This window comes from Mustela erminea, chromosome 18 (assembly GCF_009829155.1).
Source record: "Mustela erminea isolate mMusErm1 chromosome 18, mMusErm1.Pri, whole genome shotgun sequence".
Classification (NCBI taxonomy): domain Eukaryota; kingdom Metazoa; phylum Chordata; class Mammalia; order Carnivora; family Mustelidae; genus Mustela; species Mustela erminea.
Genome location: NC_045631.1, coordinates 7,673,243 through 7,685,912, shown reverse-complemented (window position 1 = coordinate 7,685,912; position 12,670 = coordinate 7,673,243). Strand labels below are relative to the sequence as shown.

At 53.7% G+C, this 12,670-nt stretch overlaps 1 protein-coding gene across 1 annotated transcript in view; it reads right to left on the bottom strand.

The window, feature by feature from the left end:
- Positions 1-2,623: 2,623 nt before the first annotated feature.
- LOC116577378 (protoheme IX farnesyltransferase, mitochondrial) overlaps positions 2,624-12,670 on the bottom strand; it is a 131,937-nt gene continuing 121,890 nt past the window's right edge. Inside the window, exon 7 of the mRNA XM_032320458.1 lies at positions 2,624-4,498. Coding sequence (XP_032176349.1) covers positions 4,092-4,498 — 407 coding nt within the window. The 3' untranslated portion in view covers positions 2,624-4,091. The remainder of the gene's footprint in view (positions 4,499-12,670) is intronic.

The window sequence follows — 12,670 nt, the reverse complement described above, 5'->3', positions numbered from 1 at the left end:
GCGATGTGCCTGGCAGGGCCCAGTGACGGTGGGACAGAACCCAAATCAAGAAGTGAGAGCCGGAGCTTCTTTGATCCAGAGTATCTCTTCACATCTTCTTTTTGGTTAAGAAATTGTGACTCAAGATGCACAGAAACTAATATTTTTGAGTTTCCAACAAAGACTAAGCAAGTGTATTGCACCTGCTTACTTCTAGTTTGTGCAGATAAGCAGATAGAAATGTACCTACAGGGATCCCTGGGTGGCTCAGTTGGTTAAGCCGCTGCCTTCGGTTCAGGTCATGATCCCAGGGTCCTGGGATGGAGTCCCACATGGGACTCCTTGCTCGGCAGGGAGCCTGCTTCTCTCGCTGCCTCTGCCTGCCTCTCTGCCTGCTCGTGTGTACTCTCTCTCTGGCAAATAAATAAAATCTTAAAAAAAAAGAAAGAAAGAAACGTATGTACAGTTGACAGCTGATGGGAAAGACCCCAAAGCAGTCTGCCAAGTGTCCACACCAATGGCCGGACCCTATTTATCTTCCTCTAGCCTTAGACGCCCGGTTGGTTGAAACCACTGACCTGACCAGAGGGAGAGAATGTGCCCCCGAAGCAGCAGAGCCTTGTGGCTAGAGCCTAGAGGCCCCATGGGCCTCTAATTCCAAAGAAAGAACCAAGGCAACATCCTCATCTCCTTTCAAGTCAAATGAGCTATTCTCTTAGAACGTGAGCATGTCCTTAGAAGGGACCCTTCTGTGGTCAATTACAAGTATCCAATCACCTTGGGCGTGTCGGGGAGTCGGGGACCCCAGCTCTAGCAGAAACAGAGGAGGGAGCCTCCCGTCACACCAGGGGCAGCAAGCAGGAAAAGCTTTGCTCTGCTCCCAACAAGGCCTGCCTGGCAGAGAAATGCTGGGTTCCCGTTGTTTCCCTAGCACAGCAGACCAGGGGGAGGAGGATGGCGGGGTGGGGGAAACCAGGGTGAACCAGCGGCAGGAGCTTCTAAGCCAAGCACGGCTCTTGACAGTTTTGCCTTTTCCAGAACCAGCAAACGGGGTGCTCAAAGCACATGTGTCGAAAGGTGTTTCTATGGAGCCCATTTTTATGTTTGAAAACACAAAAGCGGGGTCCTGGGAGCAGGTAAGGCATCCCCGGGCAGCTGCAGGCTTCCAGAGACAGAGCCTTTGGTGAAATGTGGTTTTATCCTTAGAACAGATACGGTGGCTTTCTTGAAATAAAGGGAGGCTGGTACAGTTTCCCCAGGGCCAGAAGGAACACTGTGCTAAGAAGCCTGCTTTTAAAAAAGCTAATAATGAAGCAGCTGGTTGCGTCCTTTCCCCCTTTTATTTGTTTGCTGTGTTCTAGGATAACCGGCCTCCCGGTGCAACCCTGTTTCATATCTCCAGGCCCTCCTCCGCTCCTGTAGCCCCTACCCCGTCAGGGCCCCCAGGGACCTAGTCCTGCACTTGCAGCCGAGCGGCCTGAAGGACCCGGGTAAAAACTGATTAGTCCAGAGATCACGTCCCAGGCTGTGCTCCCGTCCACTAATTCAGGAGCGGGGTGGGAGGTGTTCCCGGGGAGAAGGGTCCTACACTTGGGAAGGACCAGGGGACGCAAACACAGAGACTTTTTTTTTCTTTTTTTAATTTTACTTAACTTTGGGTCCCCTGAGGCCATATTGCATGCGTCTAAGTGACATCTGAAGGGAGCTGTCGTGTTGGCAAGACTTCCCACCATTAAAGAACAGGCTTCACCCACCTCGATAATGCTGATGAGCACAAAGTCCTTAGGAAAGGTGGTCAAGGTCAGGTGTGGAGAAACAAGGTGCCCCAGGACTCCGGGGGAGCAAGCAACATCCTGGGGCCTGGAGGGTGGTGGGGTGGGAGGCGGTTACTGGAGCCTGAAATCCACATTCCACACTGGGACCTACGGGGCAGGGGTTTGGGGAGGTGGAGGAGTCATCTGAGAACAGGGTGTCCGCAGGGAGGTCTGAGGCATGGTGGAAAATCCCCAAGGTGGCTTCACATTGGAGATACCCGGAGAGAAAACTGGGTCTGAGCACTGAAAAGCTGCAACTTCATTTGCCCAACGGGGACGGTATGCAGTCATTGGTATTTTCCAAGCAGGCGAATGAGAGGCCTAGGAGGCACTAAGGATGATTTCTGTGCTGGTTTGGAAGGAAAGAAGCGACTGGGGGATTCCAAACCGAAGGGAGGGTGAGGGCAGGTCGGTCATGGCTTTTCTTCTTAATAATCATGATGCTTAATAATTATGCTCTTATTCTTTGGAGTATACAAGTATTACAAATCAGGTTTGGGGGTTCCTGAGTGGCTCAGTTGGTTAAGCGTCTGACTCTTGGTATCAGCTCAGGTTAGGGTCTTGAGATCGAGCCCCGAGTCAGGATCTGTGCTGGGCAGGAAGTATGCTGTCTCTCTCCCCTACTTAAAAAACAAACAAACAAACAAACAAAGCAAAACAAAACAAACAACAAAACAAAACAAAAACACTAACACCCCCCCCCCCGCCCCCCAGTGTGTTCACTTCTACCGCCTTGACACAGAAATACTGATGTGTTCTAATCATTTGCTGGCTCATAAAAGTGAGTCACCATACAAGGTGATTAAAGAAAGGACCTCACACACGCTTCGGTTTTTACATACCGGTTTATTGCGGCAGGAAAAGAGAATGGAGGCATTTCACAAATCTGAAGGCTGCAACAAGGTGTTGATGTTCTTTGCACACATTCCTATGCCATGTTTCCCACAGTCAAGAACCGGGATACAGCCAAGAGGTAATATTGCAGATAAGTAGAAACAGGGGTCAGATGGTATCTGATGCTTTAGAAATGTCTGAGAACAGGCATATTGCAGGGACCATCTGAATGTTGCTTAAACTCCCCCAAATGAATTCCTACAGGGCAGCAGTGCCCCAGGAAACGGAGTAAAGCAAATACCCTGTTAAGCATCAAGACCTTCCAGGAAGTGGGATTTGACAGTGGACTAGTGGTGCATGTGAGGGACGGATGGATGGAACCACAGGTGACTGAGGCCACACCTGGCTACAGGTGAACTCACACAACTCCGGGAACTGCATGAATCCCCAAGAGGAGTCCAGCCCAAGCCTCTGGCTCTTGCGGCCATTGGACATATGGGGCTACTTCCTGGATTCAGAAGGTACCTGGAGAGAAATGTGGTTTTTCACTAAAGGGACAAGAACATGAGCTCTGTGGCTGGCTGGGCCAGCTCACCTTTTTTCCGGATTTCCCTGCTCTGGTGGACAGCAGAGGCCAGAGGGGGACAGAAAGGGGTCAGAGGCAGACGGACTGCTGGTGGGAAATCTGGCGCACCCTTCCAGAAGGAAACGCTTCAGACACCTCCTGTATTTCAAGCCAACTATAAAGATGCCTTTGATTCCGCTTCGTAATGAGGGTGGGCCCGGGGCTGGCAGTCCTGTCCGAGATCCCCTAGGCAACCGTTTGGAATTCTCCTTTCCGGAGTCGGGCAGCAGCGCACCCTTGGTATTCTGTTATTGTTTGGGGGGATATGCGGTTGGGAATACACGTGAGAAAGCCGGAGTCGGGGCCCCGGGCTCACTCACAGGGAGGGCCGGCGGTGCGCACAGCCTCCCAGGGACGCGGCCCTCCAGACTCCTGAGGACGCAGGACCGCAGACGCAGTCCCAGTGCTCCCTGGGCATCTGGCCACCTCGGCTGGCCAGGTGGGGCGTGGGTGCGTGTGCGTGTGTGTGGCCCGAGAAGGAAGAGGTGTCCTTGTACATCCACAGGAGGAAGAAGAAAAACAACATGGGTGTTGGAGAAAGAAATACATAAAGACCCTTCAAGAGAACAAGATTCTCTTTGTATTCATCACCTGAGCCAACCTATTTATTTGGGGAGCATTTCGGACGTTACCATGGGAAAAAAAAATCGTTGGGTGATCGCTGAGCACCAAATCTCTGTACGACCTCGTACGAAAACCCAGCAATTTCCCTTCTGGGGCTCCAGAATTACCAAGATAGTCTTGTCTCACCGCAAAGGGGGCAGAAAAGAGTGCGTCTCCCCATCCGCGTTTTTTGCTCCTGGTTTTTTTTTTTTTTCCCCCGCGTGCCCTCGGGGGTCTTAACCCCGAGGCTCCCCCGCGGCCCCGCCCGCGCCCGGCGGCCGCTTGCAGGTGAGCAGGAGCAGCAGGAGCAAGGGCAGGTGCCACAGGCTGCAGAAGAACAGCTTCCGGGAGCTCTTCCGGTCCGCGTCGGTGTAGAACCGGAAGCCGAGGTAGGAAATGTACAGGTTGATCGGGAGGGAGACGACGGGGAAGGCCCACGTGGTGACCTGGAGCGCGGGCGCGGCGGCGGACAGTGCGATCAGGGCCAGGCAGTGGCGCAGCGCGACGCGCCGGCACAGGGCCGGGTGCGTGACCGACATCATGCAGTAGCCGCCGCGGGAGTAGTCTTCGCGGAGGCCCCAGCTCAGCGCGTTGAAGTGGGGGAACTGCCACGAGTAGAGGATCCCTCCCAGGAGAAAGGCTCCTGTGCGCGGGTGGACGAGAAGAGGGGTGTGGTCAGAGGGGCACAGGGGCAGCGCTCCCCGGCGCCGCAGGCCTTGCCGGCCCCGCCCTGCCACCACCACCTGCCAGTCTGGGTTCTCGCCTCGGCTTGTCCGAAGGCAAGCCCGGGGGAGGGCAAGTGCGCCCTCTCCAAGACCCCCCGGCTTTCTCAGTACGCCTGCTCCTCCCCGCCCCAGGACCTGAGCACCCGGGGCTCCCGTCCACGCAGCGCCCACTGCATTGCGGCGACCGGAGAAACCCCTGTACGGGCCCGGGGTGGGGGGGGCGAGTGAGGGCTTCAGCTCTCCTGGCCTCCCCCAGCGAGGCGCTTGGGGGAGGCGGAGGGCCACGTCCCAAGCTGGCCCGGCCACCCAGACAAGGACCGCCCCCCCCTCCTCCGGGGGAGCTGGCTGCTCCCTACTCCCAAAGACGGTACTAGGTACTAAACGCAGCGCGGGGCCCACGCTCGGCATCGCCGCTTTTGTCTGCGTCCTGACTGTTCCACCGTGGACCGCCAGGGCTTCCGGGGCTGGGGTCTGGCACATTGCACAGCGCCTGCACCCCGCGGCAAGCAGGAGGCATTCAGACAGCGGCGTTCAATCGCGGAGCGGCAGGAAGGGCCATGGTCCCCGAGCAGAACGAGAACTTGTCGGCTTTGCGGGTTTTCACCACGGATGTATTAGGGTCTGGAGCAGCATCGAGCCCCTCTGTCTGGAGCAGGGCCTCCCCTCGCCCACAAAGGCGAGATGCACGCACCTAGTAAGACTGAGACTTCCATGTAGTTTAGCTCATTTACTCCTGCCTACAGGCTGTTAGGTTTTATGCTCAGGAAGTGAGCCAAGAAGCTCAGAGGATGTTAAATTCTACAAAAAGAGGTTAAGGGAGGGATTCAGAGTGAGTCTGTCTGATGTGGAGACTGGCTCCCCTACCACACTAAGCTGCCTCCCCCAAGTCCTGACTACAGGGCTGCTCATTCCTATGCAGGCAACTCCCTGCCCAGTTACTCAGGCACAGAAGTGTTTGCTGAGCACCTCTCTGCCTAGTTGCTCATGCATGGAAGTGTTTGCTCCCTGCCCATTTACTCACATGGCAGTGTTTGCTGAGCACCTACCACTAAGTGGCAAGCACTACAGGGGATAGGACGGCAAATACAAATCCACACGTGCCCCTCCTGGGGTGTGGGGGGGTTCACCAGCCAGGAGTTAGATCAAGAGCCACACTAGTGAATCTACCTCACCACGCAACAGCTGTGCAGGAAAAATTTGTGCCACGAGGGCACAGAACACGACCCAGTTGAGGTGGGCAGAGGAGACATCTCTGAGGAAGGGAGATCGGAGCTGAGCTCTGTGGGAGCTGAGCAGAGTGACCTGGTCCCCTGCAGGCTGGCAGACAGAGAGGTCGTCACAAAGGGGCAAGAAGGAGCATGGTGTAGACAGGTATTAAAAGGAGATGAGAACATGTGTTAGGGTTCACAGAGCTGTCTATTGAAAGAAAAAAAAGGCCAGTTGGCCTGTATGATAATTTAAAAAATGTATCAAAGTCAAAAAGGGAGCAAGTGTGGCTGGAGGGGCGGTTGTGACGCACCACCCCCAACTTTGCCAAGTACTGGTTTGATCGTAAACGCAACAGAGAGCCATGGAGAGATGGTAACATGTTTAAGTGTGTGTGTGCGCGCGCGTGTGCGCCCGGTGTGCACGCACACGGGGGCCTGCACTTGTGGGGGGGGCGGGGCGAGGAAAGGGCCGTGGTGTTTCTTGACCAATCTGTGAAAGAACACACTGGAGGGGCCCCGAGCGGGTAGGGGAGCCCTGATCAGGGGCTGAGATGAGAGGTGACAGGAGCTGGTATCAAGGTGGGAACAGTAGGTTGGACCTGAGAGGCCTTCCTTGGGGAGGCCAAGTGACAGGGAGCGAGTGTGAAATAAGGAGCGGAAGGAGAGGGAAGTATCAAGAGGGGCTCCATGGAGAGGCCATTCCTTGAGATGACAAACAGGGGGAGGACCACGCATGTGTGACCTCGAATGCGTTCAGCCTGACACGCCCTTGGGACATCCAGATGGCAACCAAGGAATCGTAAGGAAGGGTCTGAGCTAGGACGTGTGTCTGGAAGCTACTCCTACTTGCGTCTACCACTGGGCAAACCCTGGTGTCTCCTCATTACGTGCTTCTCTGTTTTCTGCTTGAATGCAAATTCCTGAAGGGAATGTTCATTTTCCTTTGCATCCCTGGAGGAGAATATAGAAAGTGCTCGATGCCACTGCGGTAAAGGGTCATCACACGCGTAGCGGGAGCCCACGTGCACAAAGGAAGGCTTACTGAAAGCCACCCGAGGTTGCTGTTTTCTAGCACTGATTTGTGAACCACAGGCCTATTAGGATTCTTCTCCTCCCCCTTTCTCCCTTCTCTGGGATGCTCGGCCTGGATCCCTTGCTCCTGACCTCCGAGTGCCTCCTGGGGGTCCTTGGTCAGGGACCTGAGAGCTCCCTAACCTGCTGTGTTACCTACCCCGGCCAGCACTGGCCCGCAGAGGCTGCAAATTTGTAACCACGGTCCTATTTCAGGTAATGAGGATCTTTTAAGCCCCTCGTCTGTGGGAATATTCAGAGAAGGGGGGGTTGGGGCGCACTACTGCTAAAACAGAACTCAGCAGGCGACAAGGCAGTTTCAATAATTCAGAATCCAGGCTGGGGCTTCCAAGGTCCTGCAGGGGCCTGTGGCATCCACGCCGAGGAGGATCAGAGGGAAGGAGCCTCTCTTTTCATCTCTGATCTGTATTCCTCCCCAGTGTGGGCTGTGCAGCGACAATAGGGGCAGGCTTTCTCGTCACCCCACAGACAGAGTGGTGACTTTTGATCCTATCATTCGGGGCAGACGTGTGCCCATTTCTGAGTTCAGCATGTCAGGCAGCTGGAGCGTATCAAGTAGGGCTCACGTGGGTGCAGACTGCGGAGGCCCGGAGCCGGCTTTCAGATCCTGGGACCGTGTCTCATGGGTTCCAGAAGGCCATCAATTCCTTTACAGCCTTCCACGATTACCAAATAACCAAGACTCGATGCACGCATCCCTGTGAGGGCAAGGTTGCTGCCAAGTCCCTCTGATCCCTTTTAAGCCTGTCTATAAATAACCTGATACGTCTATATTTTAGTTCAAGCAAATGTAACCGCAGTCGGCTCAGGGAAGGCCTTCCCAAAGGCAGCACAGGCTTCCTGCCCGAACTAAGTGGAAAGCTCACCGCTGGGCCACCTCATGGGAGCCATAGGGGTGGCAGACACCAGTCCTTATACTGAGGTGGGGAACACTGGGGTCACACACAGGGGAGCGTGCTCATGGTGGAGGCACGGAGAGCTCTATTTGGGGCCATTCTGAGTTTGGGGTTCTGGCAAGACATCCCAGTTAAATGCCTTGTGCGGTCCCATGCCAGGCCTTGGGTGGAGGAATTATACACTCACTCCTGCTCAGGACCACCTTCCAGTGAGTGACATCACTCTCCTCCTACGGATGAAGAGATTCCTTAACGGGCCTCCACAGGGGTATTCACACATACCAGCCCCTTCTCTTGGAAGGGATGCGGCCCCACGAGGACTCAGACTGGTAACAGCGGACTGCGGTGCCAATTCAAATGCTGATGTTACCGGGCAGAGAAAGGGCTTGATGTAAGGAGAATCTCCATCTGCCATTTATTGGGGGCGGGTGTGTGTGTGTGTGTGTGTGTGTCTCAGGACCTTTAAAAAAAGTTTGTTTCCATTAGGGACAAACAGTCTCTGTCTTGACAGTGAATGCCCCTGGGGAACTGGAAAGGACAAAAGGGGAAGGTTGGACTTCTCCTCCGTGTCCTGATGGAAAAGGACCAGGAAAGGGGGCGCTGTTAGATTCTCAGGGCCTTGGGGCACTCTGAGGTCTGAGCATGAGGTACTGGGAGCAACCCGCCCGCTGTTCGGGACCGGCTTCGTACCCAAAGGGTCTGAACAGATAATGGGCCACAGTGATGACAATCAGGGTGGGGGTGGGAGGAGGGGGGCGGACAAGGATGAGACATGTCCTGCCAAGAGACGGGATGTCAGTGAGGGCTCAGACCAGGGGAGGTCTCCCAGGGGAGGGCAATCGGGGAAGCCAGGGCCCAGTAGCCCTTCTGCTGTTGTATTGAACAGAGCTGGGAAAAAGCCAACTTCATCAGGAAACCAGGCTGGAAACGGTTAAAATGATCCAGGCCCCAGTGTGGGCTCTTGCTTGCCTTTCTCAAAAGCCCTCTTTTTTGTGTGCCAACTGGAGTATTCTGTTTTGCTCAATCTGCATTTTCGGTTATGCTTCTGCTTAAAATAACATAATTAAAAAAATCATTTTCATAAGAGTAGCATGCTGCCTTCTACGCGAGAGGAAATTGGGTGTGGGTTTGGCTCATGTCACAAATGAAAGAGCTTTAGAAATCACAGCTCAGCCTTAATGGATTGTAATCAGAAAACCACCACCCCCACACGGTTCTACTTGATGGGCCACAACTGCCTGGGCTCCTACAAAAGATGTAAAACAAATTGCTCTCTTCATCAAGATAAGGTGAACCGGAACAGGAAGACTTGGATTAGTCCGGGGGCTGTGGTGGAACCCACCTTCCTTGTGGGGTAAACACAGAGCACTCAGTTCACGGACTCAAAGGCCTGGGCTCAGCCTTGCCCCCCCACCGCCCCCCCCAACCCAGAGCAGTCTGCTGTCCCTGGGACCTGCTATGTGATGAGAGGTGCAGTGTGTGCTCGAGGGCCCTCAGCTGGAGTCTGGCCAGGGAGGCAGACAGCTTAAAACAGGAGGACGGCCTCTGAAGGGTCACCTTGGGTGGAGAGCTTGTGGGGAACCCTGAAGAGGAAGACCCAAGTCAGCCTTAGAGAAGTCAGGGAAGGCTTCCTGGAAGAAGTGATTGGTGAACTGGGATCTAAAGATGGTCTCTGAGTCCCCAGTCTGCTCACATAAACTGTGCCTCTTCTGCTCCTTTTCACTGTGTTTTCTCATTTCCCTCCCCATCGCTGTAGAAGCTGTGCACGTACGTGGTTTAATCATATCCGGAAGACATGTCTGCTTCCGGTCTTTGAAGCAAAGATTTGTCGATCTATGAATACAGGAAATACCAGAAATCTGGGAGATAGATAGGTGTATCTGGGGGGTATGGTTCTCCAGAGGGAAGCAACTTCCTGGGCTCACAATGCCACGATCTCAGCTCAGAGGCGACACCAGAGGATACCCGGGTGTGCCCGTGGCCTGCTTTCTTTTCTTCCATACACAAAAATGGAGACCAGCCCATCTATTGTACTGCGTGTGTGTGCAGAGCTGGAGGGAAGCCACGTCTCATGCCGCCTTGCTCCGATTAGGGGGACATATTAATATTAGGTGGGGCAAGGCTAACCAATGTCTTCCTAGTGGCCCGTTGCAAATACATGCGTTTTTAAAGCCTCTCAAAACATCTATCAATCATTTTTACATCATTCCAACTGAGGGGCCGGGGGAGGGGGGCGGAGATCTCAACCACCGCCACCTCTGCTCAGGTCGGGAAACACTTGGCCATGGCGTCCACCCATCATTTTGTTGGCAAACAAAGCCAAGGCCATTGCAGCCACATGGTTTCCCAAGAGGATGGAGACAAAAATCTTCAAGTTGGAGTTCTGAGTCCCTGTGAGTGCCCTCCCAAATCAAAATTCCTTTTGGAATGGGGTTCAATGGTTTGCTTCCTCTGCCCCTGGTGGGCGCACATTCAACCAACCCCAAACCCCATTCACTGTCATTCTCTGCCCACCCATGGCCTTGAAAAAGACAAAGAAACAGCTTTAGTGAACCTTGGTGCTGAGCTGCGGGGGTCTGCCCTCCCCAGTACAACAGGCTCCCTCCAAGTGTGGCCCTTGGTAGCCGGTCTGTTCCCTGACTGGTTGTATTTGTGCTCTCAGGGGTACACGGGTATGTAAACTGGGGCATGGCTGGGGGAGCAGAGCCAAACCCAAACTTCATGGTCACAGACTCCAGAGCCTTCCCTTTGAGGGCGAACACAAAGGGGCTTGTGAAACAGGTCAGCTTCCACTGTGCGATAGACTTCCACGGCGCTGGCCATAAAGGAGAGCAGGTGTGGGGCCGGGTGATCAGCTGCGCACTGATAGAAGGCAAGACCACGGGTCCTCTGAAAACAGGGACCAGAGTGGGCAGTGACAGCTTGCCCTGGAATTCTTTGGAAGTGAGTCAGGAATGACGAAGAGGCGCAGGGAGCAGGGGCCCGGGCGCTCTCCCTCCCTCACCGTATCGCGCACCGCCCACCATCCCCGTGCCCACAGAGTCACCAGAGGCTTCCATCTGCAGGGAGACCGAGGCAGAGGAGGCACAGAGCTCTGACTCTGGAACAAGTGCCCCCCCCCTTATTTCCCTCTAGGGAAGTTTAGTTGGGGGCATCTCTGCAGGTTCTCTAAGAAACCCCAGCGCTCTGCACTCCCGCAGCTCCCATCTGAGGGCATTTCCGTCTCTCTTATCTGAATACTAGTATGTTCCCTGAGGAGCAGTGACTAAACGTGCATCCAGTGCCAGACACCATGTCTACTAGAGGCTGCCCTTCCTAGGCATTATCATTTCCCTCAGGAAGGCATGGGCCAGGCCCCTAAAAGCTGTGATCAGCTGGTCAGCTCCGGGTGCGCTTTCTGGGGAGGACCAAAGGCGGCCTCCAATTATACCGCTGTCAGTCTTGGGTCTAGCACCACGTTTCTAGGATGTTCTTTCTCAGCCTTTTGTGGGTTTTGTCTGCGAAGAGAATAAGGGCTCTAGTATTGTTTGGTTTGCTAATATTCCCAGGAAGCTCTTCCTTGTTCACCCTGTCTTTAAAAATATCATTTGTCTTAATTAATGCAACCCTCGGAGGCTAGTTACGGAAAACGAATCTCCGAGAGAATGAACACAGACGCTCACTTTCAAGTTTCATTTCAAACTGAACCGGGGCTCTAAAGGGAATCTTTCAAGGTGCTTGGGTTCAACGGAGGCAGGTACTTAGGAAGGTCTTGATAAATATTTGTTGAATGAGTGAGTGAATGGAACATTCTCTCTGTTCTATTCTCTTTTCTCATCTTGGAATAGAGGAGGTAAATAGAGTGAAACAGTATTTAACATTTTGTAGTTTACCACCTGAGGCTAAAAAAACACTCCTTCTCTTTTTTGTTACTAAAACCATCCATCTGCCGAACGTCACTTGCTGATAAGGGCCCTTGATGGAGTCCTCATTTGTAACTGAATGTGGGCTGACATAATTAATGTTTACCGCACAACAACATCTGAATTACAAACACGACTGTCACCCTCCCTCGTTCCACAAACTTCCAAGACCTGGGATTGGGTCCGATTGGGAGACAATGACCAAAGAGAATCAGAGCCTTCTTAAAGCAGTGGGGGCCATGGGGAGAGAGAGGAAGAGAGAGAGAGAGAGCCCGGGGAGCTTTGGCAAGGAGGAGGGGGAAGTACTTTACCCTGAGGCCTCCAAGATAAACTAAAGTTTGTCCCTGGAGGTAAACACTGTTGAGAAGCCTAATGCCTATGGCTCCAGGCCCGCTCCAAAGCTGGGCTGTCTGCTGCCCGCACTTTATCTGCCAGCGACCCCTTCCCCGGGGCCCCTCAAAGGTCACTTCTCTCACTGTTGTCCTGGCCACACCCGGGGCCAAAACGGCCCTCTTGGTTGGCCTTCCTGGTGTGTTTTTTATTTTTATTTTTATTTTTTGCTTGTAAGCATTTTCACTGTTTTTTGGGAATAGCGGTTCAGCTTAAAAAAGAAAAAAAGAAGGCAAAGTAATTAGGCGGGTGGGAGAAAAGGCCTAACCCCGCGTGCTAGAAGGAAATGGGACCCAGGTACAGTCCCATGATCATGATTACCTTTATGGACCTGCTGGCCACAAACGGGCGTTTCTGAGCTGGGGCCCAGGGTGTGACAACACAGGGTGTCCGGCTGGGGACAAAAACCCCACCCCAGGCTGTTTGTGCAAAGCTAGCTGTTTCCAACTAGAAGAGCATCATATGGGAAAGTGCAGATACGAAGAACTCGCAGTGATGTAGCTTTCCCGGTTTCCATCTGCTGATCTGTTTGGCTCCCTCCCACCCCAATTCCAGCCTCCCTCTCTAGATGCTGGGGTACCTATAGGGCTGAGCAGGTGCTC